The following is a 26257-nucleotide window of genomic DNA, read 5'->3' as shown; positions in this document are numbered from 1 at the left end:
TGAATGCAAAATAATTGATAAATTTGTCCAATTAGTGGCGTTATCGGTGGGGACGCGATAAAAACCAGATAATTTCCTAAGATAAATTCATTAACCAGCGGAAGGGTCGCATTTGCCAACACACAAACAATCGCACACTATATACATAAATATGTAGGTACTTGTAGGTAAAATTAGTACATATGTGCCCAAGTGTACACATGTAATCGCTCGAGTGTTGGCATACGCAAAAGACAACAACAACAAATAATTTTAAGTAGTTCTGTGTGAGTCCCAACTGCCCACGCAGCGCTGTTGAGGTTTGAGCTGCCCATGAGATACCGTTACTATCGCAATGTGATGACACAATCCCTTACAACAAAAACAAACATTCACCGAATGTGAAATCGATGCAACAAGTGGCGGTGAAACGGATAAAACGAAATTTTAACGAGTGCATGTATGTTGTTGTTTTTTCAAAAGGGCTCGTCAGTGATGATAAGTGCATATTTCAATGAATTACTTTTCCTAAAATAATAAAACGCATGGCGATTTTTATTTCAGCTAAATTAAATGTGAGTGCACATCCAAATATAACCATAACAAGCAAGGAGGGGCTATGTTCGGGTGCAGCCGAACATTTTATACTCTTGCAACTTGCATATTTCATTTTAGCTATAGGAGGTGGTGATTTAATTCAACCTATTTTTGACTCAAGGATTCTTGAGGATGCTATTTGTGCAAAGATTTATGCAGATACATTGAATGGTTCTGGTTCTATATACTGGAAAGTGAAGGAATCCGACGGAATGTCAAATTACGTTATATGAGAAATAGGCGTGGCTTTTGTCGAATATTGCCCATTTTCACAACTTAGTGTAGGAATTTCAGGAATATATTGCACCAAATTTGATTGAAAACGGTAGAGTAAGCCCCAAAATATACGTCTAAAATTTTATGTCTCTGAAGTATTTTTTTATTGATTTATCGCGCTTTTAGTAGTTTTTGCTAAGCCGTTACGAGAGAAGTGGGAAGTTTTATAATCCGATTTCAACCATTTTCCTCTTACTACTGCGATCAACTGTGCTAAATTGCCGTTTAATATCTTAATTTAGTGCTCAGTTGAGGCATTTTATACTTTATCGATTAATGAAGTTTTGTGGGAGTGGCAGTGGACCGATTACGCCCATCTACGAATTCATCCTTACTAGTGGTTTACAACTAAATTGACTCAAGTTACAGACAGTCACTCGGATCTCAACTCGTCTCGCGACTCTGATCATTTATATACATACATATACAGTGTGGGACAAAACTCTTTGGACTTACTCGAGTCTCACACATATTCCGTCATAACTTTTTACATAAGTAATGCATTACTTTATTTGCAAAAGAAAGATCGCATATTCTATATTAAAAAACAATTCATGTTTACCTTTCAACTTTTATGTAAAATGTATGAATTATAGCAGAAGGAAAAAAGTAAAAAATTCGTGCGACATAACTCATTGGACTAACACTTTGATGGTCGAAATTAGCAACTTAGTATTGGAGGACGTCCTAGAGTCACTTCGGAAAAGGATGACTTGGGTATAGTGCGCGAATTTAAAAAAGATCCAAAATAATATAGCTTACAAATAAGACTGAGAACGCGTACAGTACAACGATTCGCCGTTGATGCTGGTCTATTTAGCTTCCGTTCTGCGAAAAAACCGTATAAAACAAATCGATTAGCACGTTGGGAATTTGCGAAACTGCATATCAATTGGTCTGTAGACTATTGGAAGTCGGCATTGTTTTCAGAGATCAGTTCAAATTTAATTTGCAGAATTCAGATAGGAAAAAACAGGGAAACCTTTAGACTGTCGATATTTGCAGGGTACAGTAAAGCATGAGGGGTAATATAATGGTTTGGGGATCCTGGTCAGGGAGTAGGACATATTTACAAAATAGAAGGGAACATGGATAGGTTCCAATATAAAAATATACTGTAAACCCAAATGTTACCACACACTATCTTAACAATACTGCTTGATTGGCAGTTTCAACATGGCAATGACCCCAAACACTCGTTCAAAGTTGTAAAGGATTGGCTTTTGGAAGAACACGTTATGTTATATGAGCCCTAGCCTTCTGACATAAACCCGATTGAAAACTTATAGGAAATTGTCAGCAAGCCGATTAACAGAGAACAGGTCCACAGTAATAAAAACAACATATTAGATTCCTTGAAACGAGTCTGGAAAAGAATAAATGACACACATACATATGTATTAGTAATGTAATATCATCCATGCTTAAAAAAGTGCTGAAATCATTAAAAATAATGGCTATCCAATAAAATATTAATTTAAAACGAATTTATTTTTGTACTCAGCTAAAGCCGAATGAATTTTGTAGCACGATTTTTTTACTTTTTTCCTTCTGTTATAATTCATAAATTTTACATAAAAGTTCAAAACTAAAATTGAATTGTTTCTTAATATAGAAATGCGATCTTCCTTTTGCAAAAACAGATATTCTCCTAATGCATCTCCGGAAAAAGGTATGACGAAATATGTGTGAGACTCAAGTTGGTCCAATGAGTTTTGTCCGATACTGTATATAACCCAATATCTATTTCGATTATTTTTAGGTGATACAAACAGCCGTTATATGAACAAAATTATTATACTCTGTAGCAACAAGTTGCAAGAGCAAAAAACCCATTGTACCCTATACCCAATTCTTCTACATATTCACTAATGAAGAAAACAATTTCTGTAAGCCATTAATCGAATATGTCGAATGTTGAAAAATAATATTTTTTTGTTTTTGTAGCAGCATACATGTTTTGAAAATGTTGCTAAAACACTCTTATCATATAAAAGGTATATTTTTAGAGAAAAATACAAACATTTCCAGAAAAGCTTAAAAACAATAAACACGGGAAGCACCGAAGCCTTCCAGAAAATACTTCTTCATTTTTATTGATCGTAAAATACGAAATTTCGCAACACTCAAAAGAAATCCAATTGGACAACAGAAATGTTTGAAAATTTAAAAAATATTATAACCGACCCAAGGCGCTTCAGTATGAATACAGAAATCTGCGGCACAAAGCGCCGATAGACATATGCGCACATATTGATGTTCTCTAGAATACTTTTCTCACATTATATATATGTACATACATACATACTTCCATGTAGTCCATACATATATGTATATAAATTAGTGCAAACATATCGACATATTTAGATGTATAGATTTGTTGTTGTTAATGCAAATAAAAGAGCGCTACAACACAAATGTATCATTACGTCGTCGATAAAATTTTATGAAATTAATGAGCCTCCAGAGTAAAGGGGAAAGGCGTGAAAATACAAGTGAAGTATTTTATAAGCTAACACAAACAACAAAAACAAACACACCGCGAACTTTGCTTGTCTCACTGAGTTTTGTGGTTTCAGTGTGTTTACATTTATCAACAAAGTAACAAATGGTGATACAAAGAATTCATCAAACAATGATAAAAACGAACAGGGTTATTGATTTGGTACTAATATACAATTGAAGTGATTACAATTGCCATATGACCGTCTAAGGCAGGAAGACACATTAACTTTGGTTGCACCGAACCTGTACTACTATTCACAAATACAATAAATTCCCAGAACAACATGATTTGGATTGGTCAGTTTGTATAACAGCTATATGCTATAGTGGTCCGATAGCGTCGGTCCCGAAAAATGAACAACTTCTTAGGCAGAAAAGGGCGTGCGTAAAATTTCAGTCGATACCTCAGAAACTGAGGGATCAGTTGCACTATGTAGGCGAAGAGACGAAAGCGGCTAAATCGGCTCAGCTCGTCACGCCGATCATTTATGTATGCATATATGTATGTACATATATAAAGGGTTTCAGCCGCTTCCTTGTGAGTACTAAAAACTCCATGACAAGCTTAGAATACCCTCTTCAGGGTACAAAAAGACTCGTAACAGGGAGCGAGGGGTGGAGAACCGGAAAGCGATAGCTGTGATGGCGGTAAGGTATTGCCTCGAACTTTTACAGTTCACTGCTGGTGAAAATGAATCGCGAAGCAAAAATTAGGGCATATTTAACAAAGAGAATTTTGCGATTTTCTTTTGCTTCAAAGTAGATTTCCTCTGGAATTTGGTTTTGCGTGTATTTCTGTGTAAGCGGGAAAACTAATAAAATACCATCTGCTCCGATTAAATTGATTATAAAAAAAAGTCCGAGTTCGTAATGCGTCGCAAGCACGCGGGGTGTGGGCGACACGCAGCCAAAGTACCGTGGCGTTGAGGGGCCAATCGCGCGTGGCGGGGATCGCCAGTCATAAATACGTGTGTAATCCCTGTGTATCTCTGGGGCGATATGATTAAATTGTCCATCCGAAATTCGTGCCTGGCGGTGTGCGGTGGCGATTAACCAGCGGTTGGTTTGTAATTGGAACGCCGCATTTTATGTATGAGCATTTTAATGCCTCGAGTTTATTATGAAAGTCATTGGCAAATATTTGTTCGTTCACTGGTGGTGAATGAATGATAGAGGGAACTAAACGCCACACATTTCGGTTCTATTTAGTTAAGCCGCGGCATGCACATATTTATTGCATGCCAAAGTCAGCTAAGCCAGGTTACGAGTTCGTTGCATGTGTGATTGCCACTAGGCTGTTCGTGGCTTCAAATAAAGGCGTCAGGAATCTCTAAAACTTTGACAAACATTATTAAAATCCGTAAAACCTCCATCTGAGGTCAATATTGTCGGATATATATGTACGTACGAGTGTCATTACCACCGGAGCAGCATTGATGGCGGCTAATATTAAGGGCTAAGCAATTTTTGTCAATCGTGGAGATAAGAAGAAACAAACCCCCATCCCCTAAAATGGCACGCAGTTTTATGCGACAACTTCGATGGCTTTCTCTATGAATATAAATAATGACTTAGTGTAATTCATATTGAAAATATTTTTTTTATTGTTTCTCATTTTAGAACCTCTTATGATGTCTATATATCGCATAGGTCTTTCAAAATTTAATAAAATTATTTTACTGAACGTAATACAGAGTGGTATTCAAGAAGATATTAGTGCTATGGCCAAGAATTTAGTTTTATTATAAAGATAAGGTAGACACATGTTTTAAAAATTATTTCGGGCAAGTGACCGCCGAATAAATTCAAGCAGAGAGACCTAATTTTCGACCATTTTTTTGCAGCAATTGGGCCGCATGCCAACAATAACGCGTCGAATATTCTCTTCCAAGGCAATAATCGTTTCGGGCTTATCTAGGTAAACCGCATGAAGCGCCGTCTTGTTGGATCCAAAGGTCGTTCATATCAGCATCCCCCAACACAGGTACGAAAAAGTCATTAATTATGACTACTGACTTTGACATTATGGCCTGCTTCATTTTTGAATAAATAGGAGCGGTGATTCTCTTTTCTCATAGAACACACCAAAAAGTGCCTTTTTGACGATGTAACGGAGTCTCAATAATATATTGTGGATTATCACTACTTGTTTGTTTATTAAAGTACCTATTTAGACAAAAGTGAACTTTATAATTGAAAAAAAATTTCTTGTGAAAATCAGCGAGAGTATACAAATAAGCGATTAGGCTTCACGAGCGTTGTATTCATACATACATACTTATGTATGTCACATTTCCTCAACACTACTTATCTTCCTTTTACTTTTCAGCAATGTTGAACTGAGCCCATTGATAATGTATGTTCTGAGTCTATTTTGCGCTTCTTCTACACAAAACACAATACTTACCATTGGAAAAGAAAATCTAATTTTTGAGAGAGATAATTACAAGTGAATTATAACTAAATTATTTTGCCTTGATTTAAGAGAGTCTGCAATTTTGCATATTTTAATTTCATATTTTATTTCCTTAGCATTCCGTAGAAGTTTACAAATAAGCTTACGAAAGCAAATTAATGAAGATTCCATGTCAATCCACGATGTCAACATGACAAGGCTAATTAATATTCCCATGAATATTTCTTCTGCTTGAAGGGTTAAATTAACTGTTAAGGCATTATTGTAGGCATAACGACAGAAACTTGACATCAATCTTCCTAGCCAGCAGTAGAGTTGAAATCAAGCTCATTTCGATTCGAATTACACTAAGGTCAACAATACATACAGTATGGAGCAAAAGTGATTCCACGCTCAACATTTTCGTGCTTGAGCGCTCATATAACCTTAACGCATGAAGTAAATGAAAAAAAAAAAACTTTTTTTCCAAGAATATGTATTTAGCTTACAACAAATATGCGTTTCTATTGAGATAAACACAGAAGAAATGTATTAGTTAAGAACCGAAAACAAAAACATAAAGCATGTACTCAGTTTTGCACCTTCCGTTATTCGCGCTTGCTTTCGTTCTCCCTAGTTTATTATCAGCAATAGATTTCCAGATTTCTCATAATATGTTTTCTTTGTTCAATATTCATTGTCTTAAATAGTTCCTAACAGTTTAAAATTAATTCATTGAATTGGCAAATTAGTATCTACATTCCTGATAAAAAATGAAGAAATTATCGCCAGATATAGAAAATAATATTGCTATTCGACACGCATTATTGCTAAATAACTGCTAGTCAGTCAGTGGTGGTCAAGGTGCAAAAAAGAAAAAATGTATCTTCCAAAAACGTATTGAATGGGCGCCATCGCATCTTAACAGGCTCTGACGCTAGACTTATGATGTCGAAAATGAGGAAAGATAAGCTTTTAACACCAAAAAAGGCTTCTATGGAAGTTAATAAAAATGCTAGTCGGTGGACAGCTAGAAGAGCACTTCGTAGAATTGGATATGTCGCATCTGTGAAAAAAAGTAAACCAGCTCTATCGGAGAAAAATAGTAAGGCTCGGTTGAAATTTGCAAAGGAACATAAAAACTGGACTCTAGATGACTGGAAACGTGTTATCTGGTCGGACGAATCTAAGTTTAACCGTTTTCAGTCGGATGGGGGTGCTTTACGTGGTGGCACGTTGAACTATTGCATAAGATTGATGGCGTAATGCGAAAAGAAAACTATTTACATATTTTGCAAACCCATCTTCCCAATTTTTTGGAAAAGACTGCATACGTCCCCGCCGGGGAAAGCAGAGGAAGACCTCCACTCCATTGGAAAGACCAGGTGAAGAAGGACCTGGCTTCGCTTGGAATCTCCAATTCACACCACGTAGCGAAAAGAAGAAACGGCTAGCGCGGTGTTGTTAACTCGGCTATAACCTCGTAAGCGGTTTCTACGCCGGTGAAGAAGAAGAAGAGCGTACTATTCGCAATACCATCATCCATCACAAGACCCAGCATTCATTATATAATATAATATATAACAGCAGCGGCTGAGAGTTTACACGAAGACCGTGGAGAGAGAGCAACTCGGACTGACGTATGGAAATGAAAGCATACAAAATAAACTTGTACTACTGAAACTGCTCGACCTTCGCAAGCGACATTGATTCGCTCTATGGGCTCTTGAAAAGTTCCAAGAAGATCCGGCGTTTTCGAACATAAATTTGTTCAGCGATGAGGCAAAATTGCCGCATTCGGCACGAAGAGCAACTTGTAGACATCCTAGAACTGCTATTTTATTCAGAAACAAGTAAGGAAGGGCTAAGTTCGGGTGTCACCGAACATTTTATACTCTCGCATGATAAAGTGATAATCGAGATTTCATTATACGTCATTTACATATTTTTCAAATACCGTATTTGTGTAAAGTTTTATTCCGCTATCATCATTGGTTCCTAATGTTTATACTCGTATTATACAGAAAAGGCATCAGATGGAATTCAAAATAGCGTTATATTGGAAAAAGGCGTGGTTGTAAACCGATTTCACCCATATTTCGTACATGTCACCAGGGTGTTAAGAAAATATTATATACCGAATTTCATTGAAATCGGTGGAGTAGTTCCCGAGATATGGTTTTTGGTCCATAAGTGGGCGAGGCCACGCCCATTTTCAATTTTTAAAAAAAGCCTAGGTGCAGCTTCCTTCTGCAATTTCTTCCGTAAAATTTAGTGTTTCTGACGTTTTTTGTTAGTCGGTTAACGCACTTTTAGTGATTTTCGACATAACCTTTGTATGGGAGGTGGGCGTGGTTATTATCCGATTTCTTCCATTTTTGAACTGTATATGGAAATGCCTAAAGAAAACGACTGTGTAGAGTTTGGTTGACATAGCTGTAGTAGTTTCCGAGATATGTATAAAAAACTTAGTAGGGGCGGGGCCACGCCCACTTTTCCAAAAAAAATTGGGTCCAAATATGCCCCTCCCTAATGCGATCCTTTGTGCCAAATTTCACTTTAATATCTTTATTTATGGCTTAGTTATGACACTTTATAGGTTTTCGGTTTCCGCCATTTTGTGGGCGTGGCAGTTGGCCGATTTTGCCCATCTTCAAACTTAACCTTCTTATGGAGCCAAGGAATACGTGTACCAAGTTTCATCATGATATCTCAATTTTTACTCAAGTTACAGCTTGCACGGACGGACGGACGGACAGACGGACGGACGGACAGACAGACATCCGGATTTCGACTCTACTCGTCACCCTGATCACTTTGGTATATATAACCCAATATCTGACTCTTTTAGTTTTAGGACTTACAAACAACCGTTATGTGAACAAAACTGTAATACTCTCCTTAGCAACTTTGTTGCGAGAGTATAAAAACAACTGTTTGGTGTGGTTTGTGGGCTGTTGGAATCATCGGTCCATAATTTTTCAAAAATGATGCCAGTGAGAACGTTTCCCTCAATAACTGACAATTTGATGCCTGAAATTAAAGCCCGTGATCTCGGTCCCAGTCCCCACACAGCGCATAATTCAATGGATTTATTTAGTTAATTTCTCGTTTTGGGCCGGTCCATTGGCCACCAAGATCGCTGATATTCACATCGTTAGACGTTTTTTCTGTAGGGATTTGCAAAGTCGATAGCCTATGCTGACAATCCCGCTTTGATTTACGTCTGGGAGCAAAACATCACGCGTGTCATTCGCCACTTACCAGTCAAAAGGCAGGATTCTGAGACGTAGCCGTAGCTAACGTTTGAAAAAGATAATCTCCAAAAAATAAATGCCGAATAATGTTCTTTCAAATAATAATAAACATTCTTAAATTTGAAATTTCTGTGTTTTGTCTTTAAAAAAGTAGGGAAACTCAAAATGGATCACTCTTTATAAGCGTGTTGATGTACCACCATACCATATCATAGAGTTATTGTTTTGAGACTGCACCCCAACAATTTAAAGCGTTGTTATATCCTGAATAGAGGATTGTAAGGAATTGCTTAGCTCTGTAGATACAAAGACATTGAAGGGCTATCTTGTTCAATCATTTAGGGGATTTTGTCATATATTAAGAAATCCCAAGCTCCTTATATCGGGATAGGTGAGGCCGAAAGAAAATATATTTATTTCATATCTTGTATAACAACATGCTGGAATCTTACTTTTACCAAAACTTGTCTTTGCTCGATAAACATTGAGCATAACTGTAAACCATAGATTGTACAAGGTGCGTTCCAAAGATTACAGGACTTAAAAAAAAAAACAGAACAAATGGTTTTTTCGGCAAAATCAATTTATTTTATTCAAAATAGTCTCCTTCTGCTTCAAAAGAGCTTTTTGCAAGGTCCAAAAGCAAGTCGAATGAGTGTTTTACCTCGTTGGCCCGTATGGCAGCCAGTATACCGGTGCAAGCCTTTTGAATGGCCTCTACGTCTCCATAATGCTTTCCTTTCATGGGCAAGTGCATTTTTCCGAAAAGGAAGAAGTCGCACGGTGCCATGTTAGGTGAATACGGAGAGTGGTTAATGGTTAAAATGTGATTTTTTGTCAAATAAACCTCTTCAATTCTGTCCTTCGAATGTTGAATTCTGAGGAATTTTTGGTCGTCAGTCATTTGTGCGGAACAAACCGTGCACACACCTTTCGTAAGCCCAAATGTTCAATCAAAGTGCGATAAATCAATGTTTTGGAGATGGTCAATTTCATTTCCATGAAGTTCAATGATGATTTCGGCTGATTTTTGGTGAATTCACGCACAGTTTTGATGGAATTTCCGGTGATCATGGATTTTGATTGGCCCACATGTTGATCGTCCTTTATGTCCTCACGACCACTTTGAAAACGTTGAAACCACTCGCGGACTCTGCTACGGGATAGGCAATCATCGCCATCAGCTTGTTTCATCAATAGAAACGTTTCGGTAAATTTTTTACCAATTTTACATAAACAAAAATTAATGTTGGCTCTTTGTACGAAGCTCATTTTCGCACCGATAACACAAATATACTGACACTTTAAACGCAATAACTTCACTTCCAATCAATGAAATGTCATGAAATTCTCACTGGACAATCGATAAAGATAGCAGATTCTAACGCATCGGTCGACATATAGATGGCGCCACCAGGGGGCGCTAGATTCAAAATGTCCTGTTTACTTTGGAACGCATCTTGTATTTACATATGTGCGCGTAAAAGTAGAAATCACATCTTTGGCTTAAGAAAACAATAGAATGTACAATATGGCTTTTAGCTTTTACTTCCCTTTATCTTCATTTCGCACAAAGGGCATTGTGCCATTGTGGCATTCACATTAAATTCAATTTATTTTCAAAATTCCTCTTATTTGTTGTATCGTACATTTTGATTTTGCAAAGTTTCCCAGCGACGGCCTACACCGTCGTCTCAACAACTGCTTCGACCAAGGGAAGAAAACAACAGCTAGCCAGACTCATAGACAAGGTGCAAATTGAAGCAAATAAGCATCAAGACAGAACGCAAGCAGCTAACGAATCTTACGACACTTGCGAGCTCGGCCACGGCAACGGCAACAGCACCTTCGCGCTTTAGGCGCTTGCGAGCATTTTAGCAACCGATGCCACTTCAGTTCGTTTCGCACACGGTGCCGGAGACACAGTATATACTGAGGCCGGAGAACACTGGAGCCTGCCTTCATGCGATTACACGGTGATTTCAAGTTTGTTTTTCGTCGTCGAGTCAAGACACCTGTTCGTTGAGAGTGCGATTAGTGCGTATAGCACACAATTGGCAGAAGTGAGGTGAAAAAGTGCAAAAGCAAATGAAATGTGCAAAAGTATGCTATAAATATTGTGAGAATTCAACAAATGCATATTGTATACATTCAAGATAAATAATAGCGCGATTTTAGCGCGAAATTACGGTATATTGCAAATCGGTTGTTGTTATTATTAGTGCATTTTGCAATTATAATTCTGCTGATATTTCACTCAATCTCTTGCTAATGGCCAAAATTAGAAATTATGCTTTCAATAAAAATCTTGACCATTTGCCTTCCTCACCTCTTTACCTCTATCACCTGTTTGTTGCTGTTTTAGTAATGCCGACCACCCCTTCAAGCAACGGCATCACAGCGATTAGTGATGCGCCCAGAGATTCGTTATTGGAAGCAAATCGATCCCTGACTTTTTCCGCCTCTGTAGGGTACTCGAACGCTGAACTAATTACTATAACTTACTCGAGTGTTTAATTTGCTTACGAACAAACTTAAGTACATATGTACATATGTATTGTATATATAAGTACATACAGACTAGTGTGGAAATCTCATTTCAACGCATCGTTAAGTTGATTGAATTGTAGAGCCCACTAGAGCCGACTGCATTCCGAGGTGTACACATCGTTCTGGGTGCTCAATGAAGTGTTGACATTTGTTGTTGTAATACAATAAATATTATCGTTTGCGGCATTTGTTGATTTGTTGACAATGTGCCGTTGTATTCCACAGAAATGCGGCTTTGTGTTGTTGGAGTTTGGACTGCATAAATTGTGATCTCATTGCTTCCGACTGTGTTCGAGAGTGCTACGGAAAGTGCAAATCATTTATGATTTATTGAACTAAAACCGTTTAGTTGGTTAAATGAAAATTTGCTTAAAAATCCATAAATATAGTGCAACAAAATTAAGTCTGAGTGCTGAAAGTTTTGTAAGATTTCCACCTGTTCAAGCCGCCTTCGGAAACAGACTAATTTAATTTTTAAATCCAATAGAATTCGTCTGAGCTACCGAAGCATTCTCTTAAAATTTTAAAATTTTAAAAATGAATCTTAGGGGATACTTTCCTATCAATAGCTCCGAAATATGTGAATGTTTTTATAAGAAATAAGTTTATGTTTCATTCAAATTATTTTATTATCTTAATTAAATAATAATTGAAAAATTATTTCTGCCTTCAATTCTATACCTACATAAGTATGTACATATGTATGTGTATCATAAATATTTTCATTGCGATTTAAGGAATGCTGTTGATGATTGGTAAGTTTTATACAACATTTCAAAGTGAACTATACTTCATAATAATGATTTTAACTAATTAAGGATGAATTTAACGATTACTTTGAATTTCCCTCATGAAACAACAAGGATTGCCAAATACGCATTTTACTGTAAAAATTTATTAAAATTAGTATTAGATTTCTTTAGAGCTGCATACTAGCACAAGAAAATTTACCGCAGTAAATTTCTTCACCATTTCTTAAGCGTTTTTATATGAAGTTTTTACATTTTTTGAGAGCTGGAAACGGACCTTTGTCCAAAAATACTCCGTCTTGACGTTGACGGAGCCTCTCTGGCTTGGCTCTCGTAGAAAATAAAGGTCGAAGCAATATTTGCAAACTAAATTTGGATTCAATTTCTTGGCCGTTTATTTTCAAGAATTTTTGTCCAATTCAATTTACAGTTAAATAAGAAATTTCACACCCTACTATTGTGAATAGTCAATAAATATTTATTGAAAGATACCAAAGCATTTGAATAACAAGGAGCCATTATTATACCGGGAACTATTTGTATCGCTCAGTAGGAAAGGTCGCTGCCTCTATAAAGTATACATATGTATATGTACATATATACCAATGGCGGATCCAGTCTTTGGGATGGCGGGGGAATTAAACATTTACTTGAAATATGAAGATTATTATGTTAAATATATTAGTCTTTATACAGTTTAATAGCATTGTGGAAAATTTTCAAATCGACTTTCTAATATCAAATTCTACTAAAAAACACCTTATAAATCGTAGACGTGGGGATGATGACATACTTCATTGTTAAGTATAATACTGTAGTCAGTTCGTGTCTTGAATAGAAACATTTCAACATACAAAACGATGTGGGCCAAGTTTTTCGTAAGTTGTTGTCTTTTGAGTTTTGCCTTTGCACCAAATGGTACTGCCAGTGATCAAGTTCGCCTTTGAGCCTCAAACGTCGTACGACGTTGTCATTATCCAAAGGGCCTTTGAATCTATCTATCAAGCAATCAATAATATTTTCCATTTCTGTGGTTTTCAAAGCACATACTTTTTCTGGAAGCAGCATACTCAGTTGAAATCCATCCAATACTTCTTCAGAAAAGCGCGTCTTCAAATTTTCGAGGATTGATTTATTTATTTAATTAAAAAATGGAGACAGTCTTTTATTTTGTTTCTGAAATAAAAAGGCAAAAGTCTGAATTATATTTCTGTTACTTCATATTTTTTCAGAGTAGTAAATTTAATAAGCCATTTTGGTTTGGGGGGGCTGGGGGCCGGTGAATTTCCCCCCTCTGTATCCGCCACTGTAAATACATAAATGATCGGGCATATTGCTCAGATCGGACTACTTCAGCATATAGCTGCCATACAAACGGACCGATAAAAACCAAAAAACAATCTTTTTATGTCCTTAAAAATGCACGGGCGAAGAGTATTACAGCTTCGGTGCACCCGATGTTAAAGTTTTTCTCGTTTTTTTATAGTTATTTGCGTAAGAGTTCAGGTACAAGTACCTAATAAACATGGATGGTTAATAAGGTATAATAGAGGCATTTTAGTTGCGACGCCTTTATTTAAATGGTGATCTTTTCGTATTCTTTTCTACTAATTATTTTAATATTTTGCAACAGTATAATTAAACAAGTTTTTTTACAAATAACTCGTATTGTTAACGCTTTGGAATACGATAATAAAATTATTTTACTCAATGCCACAGCAGCGAAAATGGGCGTTGAACAATTATTATAAATCTCTGAACTGCCCCATAAACTTTAAATGCGATATTACTTTGTTTAACATTTATACAAACATAAATATGTACAAATTCAAATAAATGCTTTTCATATACCATACATACATACATACATATACATACATATGTATGCTATAGTAAACAAATCATAAAAAATGTTTCGAATAAATGTTGTTAAAACAAAAGTAAAACGTGTAAAATATCCACTTACACCATTAAATCAGCACCGCCTCACTCGCCGCCACATAAAATTCCGCGCACTATATCCTCAGCGATGGAATTATTTATATTCACATTCGAAATTTATCTAATCCCAAATTAAGTTGCATTAACCAAAAAATAATTCGTAAAATTAGCATTGGCAACATTTTCTGTGAAAATCCACTTTGCATATAGTATATCTGAAATTTATAGTACATAGTACATATATTGTCTGAAAGAAAGCAGAACCCAACAGTAGCGGAATATTTATAATATATTTGCATATAAATGAGGTAATTACTCATCATATTCATCATTATCGCGTTTAAAAAGCGAAGAGATTTACTTTTCGGTCCATAAAGGTCGGTGTTGATATGTGCTCATAATTTGTGAAAAAGAGTTTTTTTATTATATTACACAGAAACATTGTATATTCGAGTATCTACGGGCAGATATGTGTCTGACATATCAATAATGATTCGAGAATTTCATTCATTAATGCTTTGAATACGAGATGCGCAACAAAGTGTGCTGAATGCCGCTCAGAGTACTGCAATGGAATGGAATTTAAGTAGTTCGTAATTACTATATCCACTAAATACCAGTATGTATAAGAAAGAAACTTAAATGTAGGCTATTTTCCACTCATTGTGGAATTATTCAATACATATTTTAGGAATATTGCCAGTAAAAGTTATACAAACCTATGATGAGATGTTTAATGTTTTGGGGAAAAAGCTTTCAATGGCAATCCCTCTTTACTCCTGACCTAATCGATTTTTAAAGGAAGTCATGCCGAAAACATTCCCAAAGAAAGTTTAATTAAAATCTTAATAAGTCTGAATTGCCAATGAAAGTGCACACCCGCCTGCATTTTGCATGTACAGGATGATTTTTTTAGACTTATGGTTTTCACGAAGAAATATATTGCATATAATTTAAATTTTTGATCAAAATTTATCTCTATTGTGAAGCTGAGTATTTGCCATTACATTTTAAAAATTAGTTCACTCACCGCCGTGGCTGGCTAAATTCCAGCCGAGACAACCAATAGTCTTTTGCAGTAATTGGGTCTGTACATCAGCAATAACGAGCCGAATATTCTCTTCCAACGCGTCAACCGTATCGAACTTATCTGCATAAACAAGCGATTTTACATAACCCTGAAAGAATAGGCCAGCGGTGTTGTATTGTGTAATCTTGAAGGTCATGCCACATGCCTACGACGGTAATGGGCTCATCAAAAGTATCCTTCAATAAATTGATTGTTTCGTTGGCTGAATGGCATCGTTGAGTTTAATTATGGCTCTATAGCGTTCCCTAAAGACAGTAACAGTATATTCTCAGCCCACAGTGCTCAACGGATAGTGACTTTTTGAGGATGAAACGGCGTCTCAATAATATGTATTAGTTTGTCAAAAAAGTATTGCGGTATTTTCGCTAGTTGGCGCTGAAAGCGCGTAGTTCTAGTTTTATTCGTCGCATCGGGTCATGCTATACCTTTTTGGAAAGCTCATTGCACGCTAACACGTGTTTGATTGATTGTCGTTTCTTTTAAGTCGTTCGTGAGTTATAGCGTCGCAAACATGGAGCAAAATAAAGAGAAAATAAAGAGAAAATACGGCATATTTTACAGTACTACTACGATAAAGGCAAAAATGCATCTCAAGCCGCCAATAAAATTTGTGCAGCTTATGGACCCGATACAGTTTCCATTTCCACCGCACAACGATGGTTTCAACGTTTTTGTTCTGGTGTAGAGGTGGTCGAAGATGCGCCACACTCCGAAAGGCCTGTTGTCGAAAATTGGGATACAATCGCTGAATTGGTCGAAAGAGACCGGCATAGTAGCAGCCGTAGCATCGGTCAAGAGCTGGGCATGAGACATCAAAAATTCATTTCAATTTCAATAAAAAAAAAATTCAATAAAAATACCGCAAGACTTTTTTGACAAACCATAATATTGTGGATTATCACCACTTGTTTGTTTATACGGGTAACTCATACTCTTCTTCGATGCCTATTAAATAGCATGATTCTAAAATCGGTAAAAAAATTTGAAAACTGAAACAAATTATATACATATATTCTTATTAACTCAGTATAATAATATATATTATATGAATCGTGAAGAGTCGATTAGGCGCCGTTCGCAGCAACTCTGACTGACGTATGGAACGACTTGGCGCATTTTACATCGAGGTCTTAATTGAAAGTGTATAAAATACACCTTGTGCATGAACTGAAGCCGCTCGACCTTCCGAAGCCACGGCGCTTAGCTCGTGCTATTGAAAAATTCCAAGAAGATCCGAAGAAGAAGAGAAGCTCTGTGGGCTATTGTCTATAATGTTATTAATTATTAGTCCTCATTTAATTAGAATTTTATTAGGATGAGATGGGTTAGGGCTGGTATCTTATTGCTTAGTAATTTATTTTCAAAATGTTAAATCTCATAATGCTGGGATACTTACTTACTGCTCTCTCTAATCGAATTGGACATGTAGCCTTTTTATTAGAAATTGCTTGAATATTAAACAAGACGACGCCATTGTATGTATGTAAACAAGCAAAATTTCCGCATTTGGCAGTTGGTGTGGTTTGTGGGCCGGTGGAATCATCGGTCCATATTTCTTCAAAAATGATTCAGGTGCGAACGTAAAAGTCAATGGTGATCTTTATCACGCTAATGATAAACGATTATTTTATGTCCTCATTTTATGCCTAAAATTGAAGTTCGTGATCTTGGCGACAATCAATGGATTTATTGAGAGAATTTCACGTTTTAGGCCATCAAGATCGCGTGATATCACATCGTTAGACTTTCTTTTGTGTGGTTATGCAAAATATAAAGCCTATGCGGACAATTCCTCTTGGATTCAGGCTTTGTAGCACAAGATCACGCGTGTCATTCGCCAGTTACTAATCGCAATGCTCGGACGAGTCATCGAAAATTGAACTGAATGCATAGACCATCTGAGACGTTTTTTCGAATGATAGTAAACATTCCCCATTGAATTTGAAGTTTCTGTGCTTTTTGTTTAAATTAGGGAACCTCGAAATGAATGACCCTTTAAGTTTCTATAGAAAAATAACTTGTATAGATTTCGAGTAAGGAAAGGCTAAATTCGGGTTCAACCGATTATTTTATACTCTAGAAACTTGCAGGAATCAAAACCAGACAAATAGCATACGGTGAAAAACGTCAACCAGGGGATTGGAATCCAAGCAATTTGTGTACTGGAAAGCAAATGAATAGATTAGAGTTGTGTTATACGGGAGGTCGGCGCGGTTGTGGTCCGATTTCGCACTGTGACATAAAGATGTAAGAAGAATGCCACCTACTAAATTTAATCGAAATCGGTTGAGTGCATCCCGCGATATATGATTTCACCAAAAATTGGGCGGTGCTGTGCCCAATTTTCACACCGGCTCTCATAAGGCCCCCGCATACTATCTCAGTGAAAAATTTGTATGTCTCTGACGTATTTACAGTAAATATTGATTTATTGCGCCTTTAGCAGTTTTTAACTGTACCGTTATATTGGGGGTGAGCGGGGTTGTCTTCCGATTTCATCCATTTTCACACTGTTGGTAGAGATTTTCATAATATTTGAGTTGGTTAAATTTGATTGTTGTGGCTTTGGTGGTTTAGGAGATATGTACATTAAACTTATTAGATGGCGGAGGCAATATTTCAAAAAATTTTTTCCACTGGTACCCCATGCCACTGCGATCCCCTGTGCGATATAACAGTTCTATATCTTAATTGAGTCTTAAATTATGGCATGTTACAGGTTTTCGGTTAATGGATGTTAATCGTTTGTGGGCGTGGCAGGGGTTCGATTGCGCCCATCTACGAACTCGTAAGGAGCGCACATACCAAGTTTCATCAAGATATCTCAATTTTTACTCAAGTTACACCTTGCACGGACGGAGGGAATTCCAACTTTTCTCTTCATCTTGATCATTTATGTTTATATATACATATACATATATACATGTATATACCTGTATATAACCCTATATCTATCTCGCTTAGTTTTAGGTGATTCATACAACCTTTAGGTGAAAAACACTATAATACTCTGTAGCAACAAGTTGCAAGAGTACAAAAAGTACTATTTTTATCGCTTTTGCCTCCACTTCAGACACTTTAACAATCGCGCAGTACTTAAATCCCATTATATACTATTTATATATACATATATATATGTACATATATTTTTTAAGCATTATTTACTATTATCTCCGTTCCGTAGATTTTTCATCCCACGCAAATTATTGAAGTACGAAAGGAAGAAGACGATAATAAGCAAAAATAAAAGCGTCAAGAGTCAACAGTTTATTTATTTACAGCAATCAAATGGAAACACACTGATGACAGCAAACCCTTCAGCATGACTTCCGAGAACCAGCCTGCTCGCACCACCGAAGCTGCCTCGACTACATTGCCAAGGAAAAACGGCTTTTTCACCCAACTATCATCGAAGTCCTTCAATGCGCGACTCTCCGGCTCCGCGGAGCGACAAACGCACAGCCAGCAATCAAATTCAACGTTACATAGACGCTACGGGCAGACGCGCAGTGTGCCGGAGGGTCGCTTTGCCAGCGGAAGCCGTGCACAGCATTTAAAAACACTACTCTACGAGTTCCTGGCAATAACGTCAACCGCCGCAACAGTTGCAGCCACCACGACAGCGACAACAGGTTCACAACTCACGCACTTCAATGTTGCAACAGCGTCAACCGCAACACCGTCAATTGCCACAAAGGCAACTTCATTTGCGGTTGTGCCGACAACCTTCGCCACAACTCTGAGTGCAGTATTCCCCAGCGTTACATCCGCAAATGCATTTATTCAAATGAATGCCACCACGGTCGGCGGGGATCCCCCCTATTCAGATGACAGCGCCCAATTCACTCTCTACGACTCTAGCACTGAGTCTGTTTTGAATGCTAGTAGTGTTACCGTGAGCTATGCCGCCACCACTGCCAGCGCTCACGTGGCTGCCTCCATGGACGCCTACCTGGTGGCGTTGCCCTGGCCGAAGGCGCTCGCAGTGGCAATTTTCATGCTGCTGATCCTGGTGACGGTGGTCGGCAACACACTAGTCATACTGTCCGTGCTGACCACACGCCGGCTCCGAACTGTCACCAATTGCTTCGTGATGAACCTGGCCATCACTGATTGGCTTGTGGGCACGTGTGTGATGCCACCAGCTGTTATGCTCTATGTTGTTGGTGAGTTACAATTATATTTGCTCATTCCTGCAATTGTTGTTGTTGTTTGTGTTTGTTGACAAACCATCATTGAATGGAGGCAAGTCAGCTCTATTTGCTTGTATGTGTGTGTGTGTTGGTCGAGATGTTTACTGTGTGCTTTAAATGGCAGATACAGTAGGTACGAATACTACGTTGTCATATGTAAAAAACTTACGAAAAAATATGTTATTAGGTCTGTATCTGACACTTGGAGGTTAAAATCGAAGCTTTTCGACAATACGTAATACGTTCTTCAAAACGTTAATACATTCTTCAAACGGAAAAAGAGCTTCATAGTGTAGCACGTACATTTTCTCAATCATTCAGTTTTGATAAAATAAATGACATTTTGACAATAAATAAAATGCCTGAAATTTTTGTTCAATACCTTCGTCATGAGTTCGGGGTGCTCGGTAAGAACCGAATTTATTCTATTTGATAGATGCCGACGAAGAGCCATGTTGTATTTCATCCACAAGATACTTTATCGAAATTGAGTTTTAGAGTGGGAAAATTAATAAATTTAACAATGTTAGTGTGTTGTTGTACCAAAAATGAGTAAAGTCTGTCAATATTTCTCCATAAATTCTTTCAAATTAGGGGAGTCTGCGCTCGGATCCGAGAATAGATAACTTGTTAAATTTCAATATATAAACACACTGTTTTCAACTATGAAATTCCCCGCAGTTTTACATTTTTATATAGAATTTAATTTACTTATTTAATCCCTTAACATTTATGCTCTAGGTCCCGAATTCATCGTAAGATAACAAAACCATTCTCTCGATGTCATATTGAATTCATAAATATTGTGGGTTATACATAGGTACATGCAATCGCTCAATAAAGTCCTTTCGAATGTGTTTAGCGTACAAGAACCCTCATTGATTTTCAAAGTTCTGAAGCGAACTTTCTAGAATTTAATTTCTACATTGGTAACGGGACATTTTCACCCATTGTGCCTGTCTATATATGTATGCATGTGTGAATGTATTTGGTAAAAATAATATTGCTGCAGGGCATTGTGTCTGTGGTTTTAGGTGATTGACTTGTTACAGGTGCTTTGCGAGCTCATTCGCTCTGTGCTGCTACAATAGGCAGTTGTTTAAACTGATTACCGTGAAATTGTCCTACAGACAGGTGAATTGTGTTTGCGGTGATTGAAAAATTCATTTGCGATTGCTTGTGCGGTTATTGTTGTGTATGCGCGTGTGTGTTGTTGTTGTGTGGCATGTGGTTACATTGTTATCAGTTACGAAAGTTAGTTTACCGATAGCGCCGTAGAATAATAAAGGAGCCAAGTGTTGATTCAAAAGTAATTATTCATCCATATTCCAGCGATAATTTGCGCACAAAAAACTGTTTGTTTCACATCTCCTAGGAATTATTTGAGGAGCAGCTGCAGTGTATGGGTCCATTTCATGAACATGATTTAGAATAAATTTAAAAAATTTCCGGTAATTTCGTTACCTTGATTATAAGCAGAGACTTTTATGGGAGAAAATCGGAATTTTTCTTCGCACAAAAGACATTTGTGATATTCTGCTGAAGTTGTGACATTGTTTAGATATTTGAATGTATGTTCGGTCGGAAAAATATATATCCTAATAAAAAGAAAACGATACCAAAAAAACTGTGGGACTAGTTCCCGTATACATGAACGAACAGACAGGCGGACATGGCCAAATCGACTTAGCCCGTCACGATCATTTATACGATGTTTGTGCAGAACATAACAATACTTTTAAATGCGAGTTTGGAGAGTCCAAAAGGAATTTTTATTTTTAATAGTATGATATACTTGTACCTGAAGTACAAAAAAATGTTGAGACGCATCTTTCTGAGTGTGGCGATTTTCGTTTCTTAAAAGCTCACACTTCGTTGTTTGTTTGAGAATTCTTGGCCAAAAACAATACTGTAACAGTGCCCCACCGTCTATATTCGCCAGACATGGCTCCGCGTGACCTTTCCCTATTTCCAAAAATAAAGAGAGCCTTAAAGGGTCGTCGTTATACTAAATTAGTGATGAAAGAGCTAAAAAACTAAAAATCAAGTTTAAGCAGAGTTTCGACGATAGGAAGAAGCGGTGGCATAAGTGCATATTATCGAATGGGACAAATGAATAAATTTTTTTTTCAGAACGAAAATTTCTTTTATTTTTTTGTTGGCCCTAGAACAATTAAACAACGGTGGTTCTGCATGAAACGAGTTTAGTAAAATCTTGGATGTTTTAAATTCATACTAGTCAATGCGGAATAAACTTTGCGCGACATATTAATATGCAATATTGACACACGCACATATAGTACATATATACGAACATAAGGACCTGTGTGCAGCAAATATAGAAAGAGTATGAAACGTAAACAATTTTTCAACTGCACGAAAAACGGTTAAATAATACCCAACGGTTACCCTCCTCTCGCCCAACAGACGCGAGGGGCGCAATCCGCGAACGATCGGAATTAGCCGAGTCATAAAAGGCAAGAGAGTTTTAAGCGTTGCGATCATAAGCTGCTCAGCTACAGAAACAAAAATTTCAATAGCCAAAATTAAGAATGACATTAAAGTAAGTTTATTATTTTTAAATGTTACTTGTTAAGAGTCGACAAAATAATTTTTTTAATGGTAAAGAGTCAGTCTGTTAGATCAAATGTGCTGGAATGAGAATTGAAATCATGACATATACGGCGGAATGGTTCGTTTAACTAAAAATTTGTTCTAGAAAATTTTAAAAGTAAAGGTCTAAACTGCCTGGTAGAGCGTGCGGGAACGTTAAAATTAATATCAGATAAGAGAGATGGGCTACAGACTGACCCATTCATGAGTTTTACAGGAAATATTATACCAAGCATCTCCCTACGACTAGCGAGTGTCGGGAGATTTATAAGTTTTAAACGGTTAATGTAAGGGGGAAGATTTAAACTGGAATCCCAATGCAAATGATTTAAGGCAAAAAGTAAAAAATGTTTTTGAACGGACTCTAACTTATCCGAATGGACTTGGTAACTAGGGTTCCAAACCACAGAAGCATACTCCAATATAGGCCTCACCAGAGAGGTAAAAAGAATTTTTGTGGTAGGCGGATCTCTAAATTCTTTAGACCAACGTTTAACAAAACTAAGAGCGCCTTTAGCTTTAAAAACCGTGAAAGAGGCGTGAAAATTAAAATTGAGTTTGGGGTCCATAGTTACTCCCAGATCAACAAAACTGCATACTTGCTCCAACCTAAAGTTTAGTATTGCGTATGAAGCAGGGTCTACAGATCTAAGTAGGATCTACAGATCTACGTGAAAAGCATCGTTTTACATTTTTTAAGGTTCAATGGCATGTCATTTTTAACACAACAAGGAAACTATGTTGCTTAAATCTGTTTCCAACGGACATCTTTCGCTGTTTGAAGTATATGTTTTAAAAAGTTTTTCATCGTCAGCATAGAATAAAACTTTTGAATACTTAACAACAGATGATATATCTTTAATAAATAACGTGCTGAGAACAAGAAATTAGTGGAGAGATCCGGAAGGTTATGCCGTCAGTTGTAATTACTTAAAAAAATTTAGATGTTGCTGACAACTTTGCTATTCCCCTATGGTTTTCAATAGATGACCTAAATCCACTCTTATGTAAAGGAATTATAAATGACTTTTTCCATATACATACATACGAGGTGTGTTCATTATGTATCGTGAATTTTGTGTTTTTTCAAAAATTATTTATTTATTCATGAATATCTATTTTGTCCCCTTCAAAGTAATCCCCATGAGATATTATACACTTGTGCCAACGGTTTTTCAAATCTTCGAAGCACTTCAAAAAATCATTTTTTTTATCTCCTTCGATGCCGTCTTTATCTCGTCAAGAGAAGCGTAACGTCGTCCTTTCATGGGCCTCTTCAGTTTAGGGAACAAGAAAAAGTCACAGGGGGCCAGATCTGGGGAATACGGTGGCTGCGCCATCATTAGTGTGTTGTTTTTGGCCAAAAAGTCGCGCACAAGCAACGATGTGTGAGCAGGGGCATTATCGTGGTGCAAAAGCCAATTTTTTTTTCTTTCACAAATCCGGGCGTTTCTGGCGGATTGCTTCGCGCAAATTGCGCATGACTTGCAGGTCGATATGTTTAGGTCCTCAGCAACTTCTCTAACGGTGATTCGACGATTGGCCAATACCATTTTCTTCACTTCATTAATTTTTTCGTCTGTTGTTGAAGTGCTCGGGCTTCCGGCACGCTCTTCGTCGTTCACATCTTCTCGGCCTTCTGAGAACATTTTGTACGACCGATAAACGTTGCTTCGGTAGCTTCTCCGTATGCCACAGTCAACATTCGGAATGCATCCGCGCACTTAATTTTTGAATAGGAAAAAATCGAGGACGATCCAAAATACGTGCAAGCAAGCACCTGTCAACAATTAAATGAACATTCAAAATGGCCGAGCTTGTCGGCATAAGTGAGAGACATGAGTACCAACATAACGCCACAAAAAATTCGAAATTCGAATATACGTAAGCCGCGAAAATTCAAAATTTGCGATAATTTTTGAACACACCTCGTAGATGGAAATAATCCTTGCATAAGAGAGGAATTAAATTGTTTTGTTATTGGTTTGTATATATGTATATTTGACACATTTTTTAAGAAATCATAAGGAATCATATCTGGGCCATAATTAAATGATTGTTCTCACATATTTAACTGATATAAGACGTCTCCTTCGGAAATGGTAGGTGCATTAATGACAGAAATCGGACATAACTTGTGCTGCTGCGGAACATTTTTTGGAGATTTTGGAAAGTAGTTGGACCTAAAGAATTCAGCGAACATAATAGAAATTGTGTGATTGTCACTAGGCATACTAGACTTATATTTCATAGCGGGCGGCAAGTTAGAAATCTTGCGTTTGGAGTTGACGAAACCATAGAACATCAAGTATTTCACTTTCCCCCTCCTCTGACTCTCTTTGCCAATATATGCACATCTATATTGGCAAAGAGAGTCAGAGGAGGGGGAGAGTGAAATACTTGATATACTGATGGTCGCGCTTACGTCGCGTCCAGCAGGATGGGCTAATGAAAAACGCGCGGAAGAACAAAGGCACTTGCAAGGAATAAACATGTTTTATACATACATACATCCATATATGAACGCTTTGAGGTTAGAGGGCAAAAGTTGTAATTGAAAGTTGATGAAAACGACAACAACAGCGAAAAATTAATATGAGCAAAGTTTCACATGGAAAGTGAACGCGACATTTGGCATGACTTTATTAAACTTCCAACATGTCGCCAGACATGCTGACACTTCCTTGAACTCCGTTCGCTTGAATTGCGGCTCGTTGTGTCCGCGTGAGCGCGTGGGCGCTTCATATCGCGGTCGTTTGCTAAGAGCAATTAAGTAAAAGTGACGAGTGACTCACATGTGAATGCCACCCAGTTAATTAAAAGTAATTACTTCCTCGAAAGTCGCCGACATTATGAATCAGGTTCTGTTAGTATACATTTTGAGAAGAGCTGCATTGTCCGAACTACCACTGACAAAGGAATATCCACCACTGGAAATAATATCTACTCGACCTGCAAGGGCTTTTTGATTTCCACTCGTTTAAAGGGAGAATAACGGTGGTAATTGAAGTACTATTGAAGATATTTGAACTAAATGTCACCTAACTAATGATCTTAGCTTTGTGCAGAACAAGCGTTGGAGCCCGTTGATCCTTGTCTTCTACCACTATACGAATATGAATGACCTTCGTATGAGATAGGGGTGCACTTAGCAAGAACAACTACATTTACAGCTGGCTATTTCTCGCGCAGACATTCCGACCTTTTTATTAAAATGAGTATTAGAGGTTAACTTTGCCGTCTATGTAGAAGAAGAACATAAAAGGAAGGCTTTCAAAAACATTTAACTTGTCGATCCTTTTTCCTTATTTCAAGAGTTCGACATACATACTCTCAAAACAACTATATACTCATGGTTGATTGGGTATGCATGTCTGTCTGTGTGTATGTGTATAAGTGTGTTGTTGTTCCGTTTATGTGCTCACATCGCCTATTAGACAAGTAAATATATGAACATACAAGGATTAAGGGCAATTAAGACAAGCAGGAATCCCTTTAGGTGCTTTGCCGCGTATTTTATTGTATGTTTACAGTTTGTTTTTGTTGTTACTGTGTAATATAATTGCACCTTGTTCGTTAGGTCACATCTGCTAATTACACAAACTCACTAATTTGCCTGTGTGCAGCGAGTGTTTCCAAGGAAGCCAGTAGGTGCAGGTAATGCCGATGTGGGGTGGCACGCTTACGAGTATGTGGCTGTGTATGAGTGTGCTCATGTGTGTTTATTTGCCAATTTGTGCAAGGATACTGCGAACATTTAATGTCCTCGCAACAAAACACCACACCAAATGTTTACTAATCCTAGCCTCTTAATCTTCCACATATTCGCCTCAACGGAAACTCGACTTTAATGGCTGCTCTACACACACCTACATATAACGCATACATCGGCAGGTAGCTGGCGCTATGGTTGGATCTTGTGTGACATTTGGATTTCACTGGACGTTCTGCTCTGCACCGGCTCCATACTGAGCTTGTGCGCCATTAGCCTGGACAGGTAATTTACAACGTTCTCATACTAACAATGCGAACACACACAATAAAAATACATTTACATACACACTGCTTTATTGAAAGTGACCTAGGAAAGCGCGGTGCTTTAGGAATAATTG

The 26257-nt window shown here is 37.3% G+C and overlaps 1 protein-coding gene across 2 annotated transcripts in view; it reads left to right on the top strand.

Annotated features, from left to right (window-relative positions):
- Positions 1–459: 459 nt before the first annotated feature.
- The window catches only part of LOC120766626 (putative tyramine receptor 2), a 35208-nt gene continuing 9410 nt past the window's right edge, over positions 460–26257 (top strand). Inside the window, exons 1-3 of one of the 2 annotated variants that reach the window (XM_040092240.1) lie at positions 460–554; positions 18524–19505; positions 26040–26142. In XM_040092240.1, the coding sequence (XP_039948174.1) occupies positions 18662–19505; positions 26040–26142 (947 nt within the window). In that variant the 5' untranslated portion in view covers positions 460–554; positions 18524–18661. Of the gene's footprint in view, positions 555–11020; positions 11113–18523; positions 19506–26039; positions 26143–26257 lie in introns of those variants that run through there. The other variant, XM_040092241.1, reaches the window with a different exon arrangement.

Source organism: Bactrocera tryoni, chromosome 1 (genome assembly GCF_016617805.1).
Source record: "Bactrocera tryoni isolate S06 chromosome 1, CSIRO_BtryS06_freeze2, whole genome shotgun sequence".
Lineage (NCBI taxonomy): Eukaryota > Metazoa > Arthropoda > Insecta > Diptera > Tephritidae > Bactrocera > Bactrocera tryoni.
The sequence above is the reverse complement of the archived record's forward strand: the minus strand, read 5'-3'. Positions and strand labels throughout refer to the sequence as shown.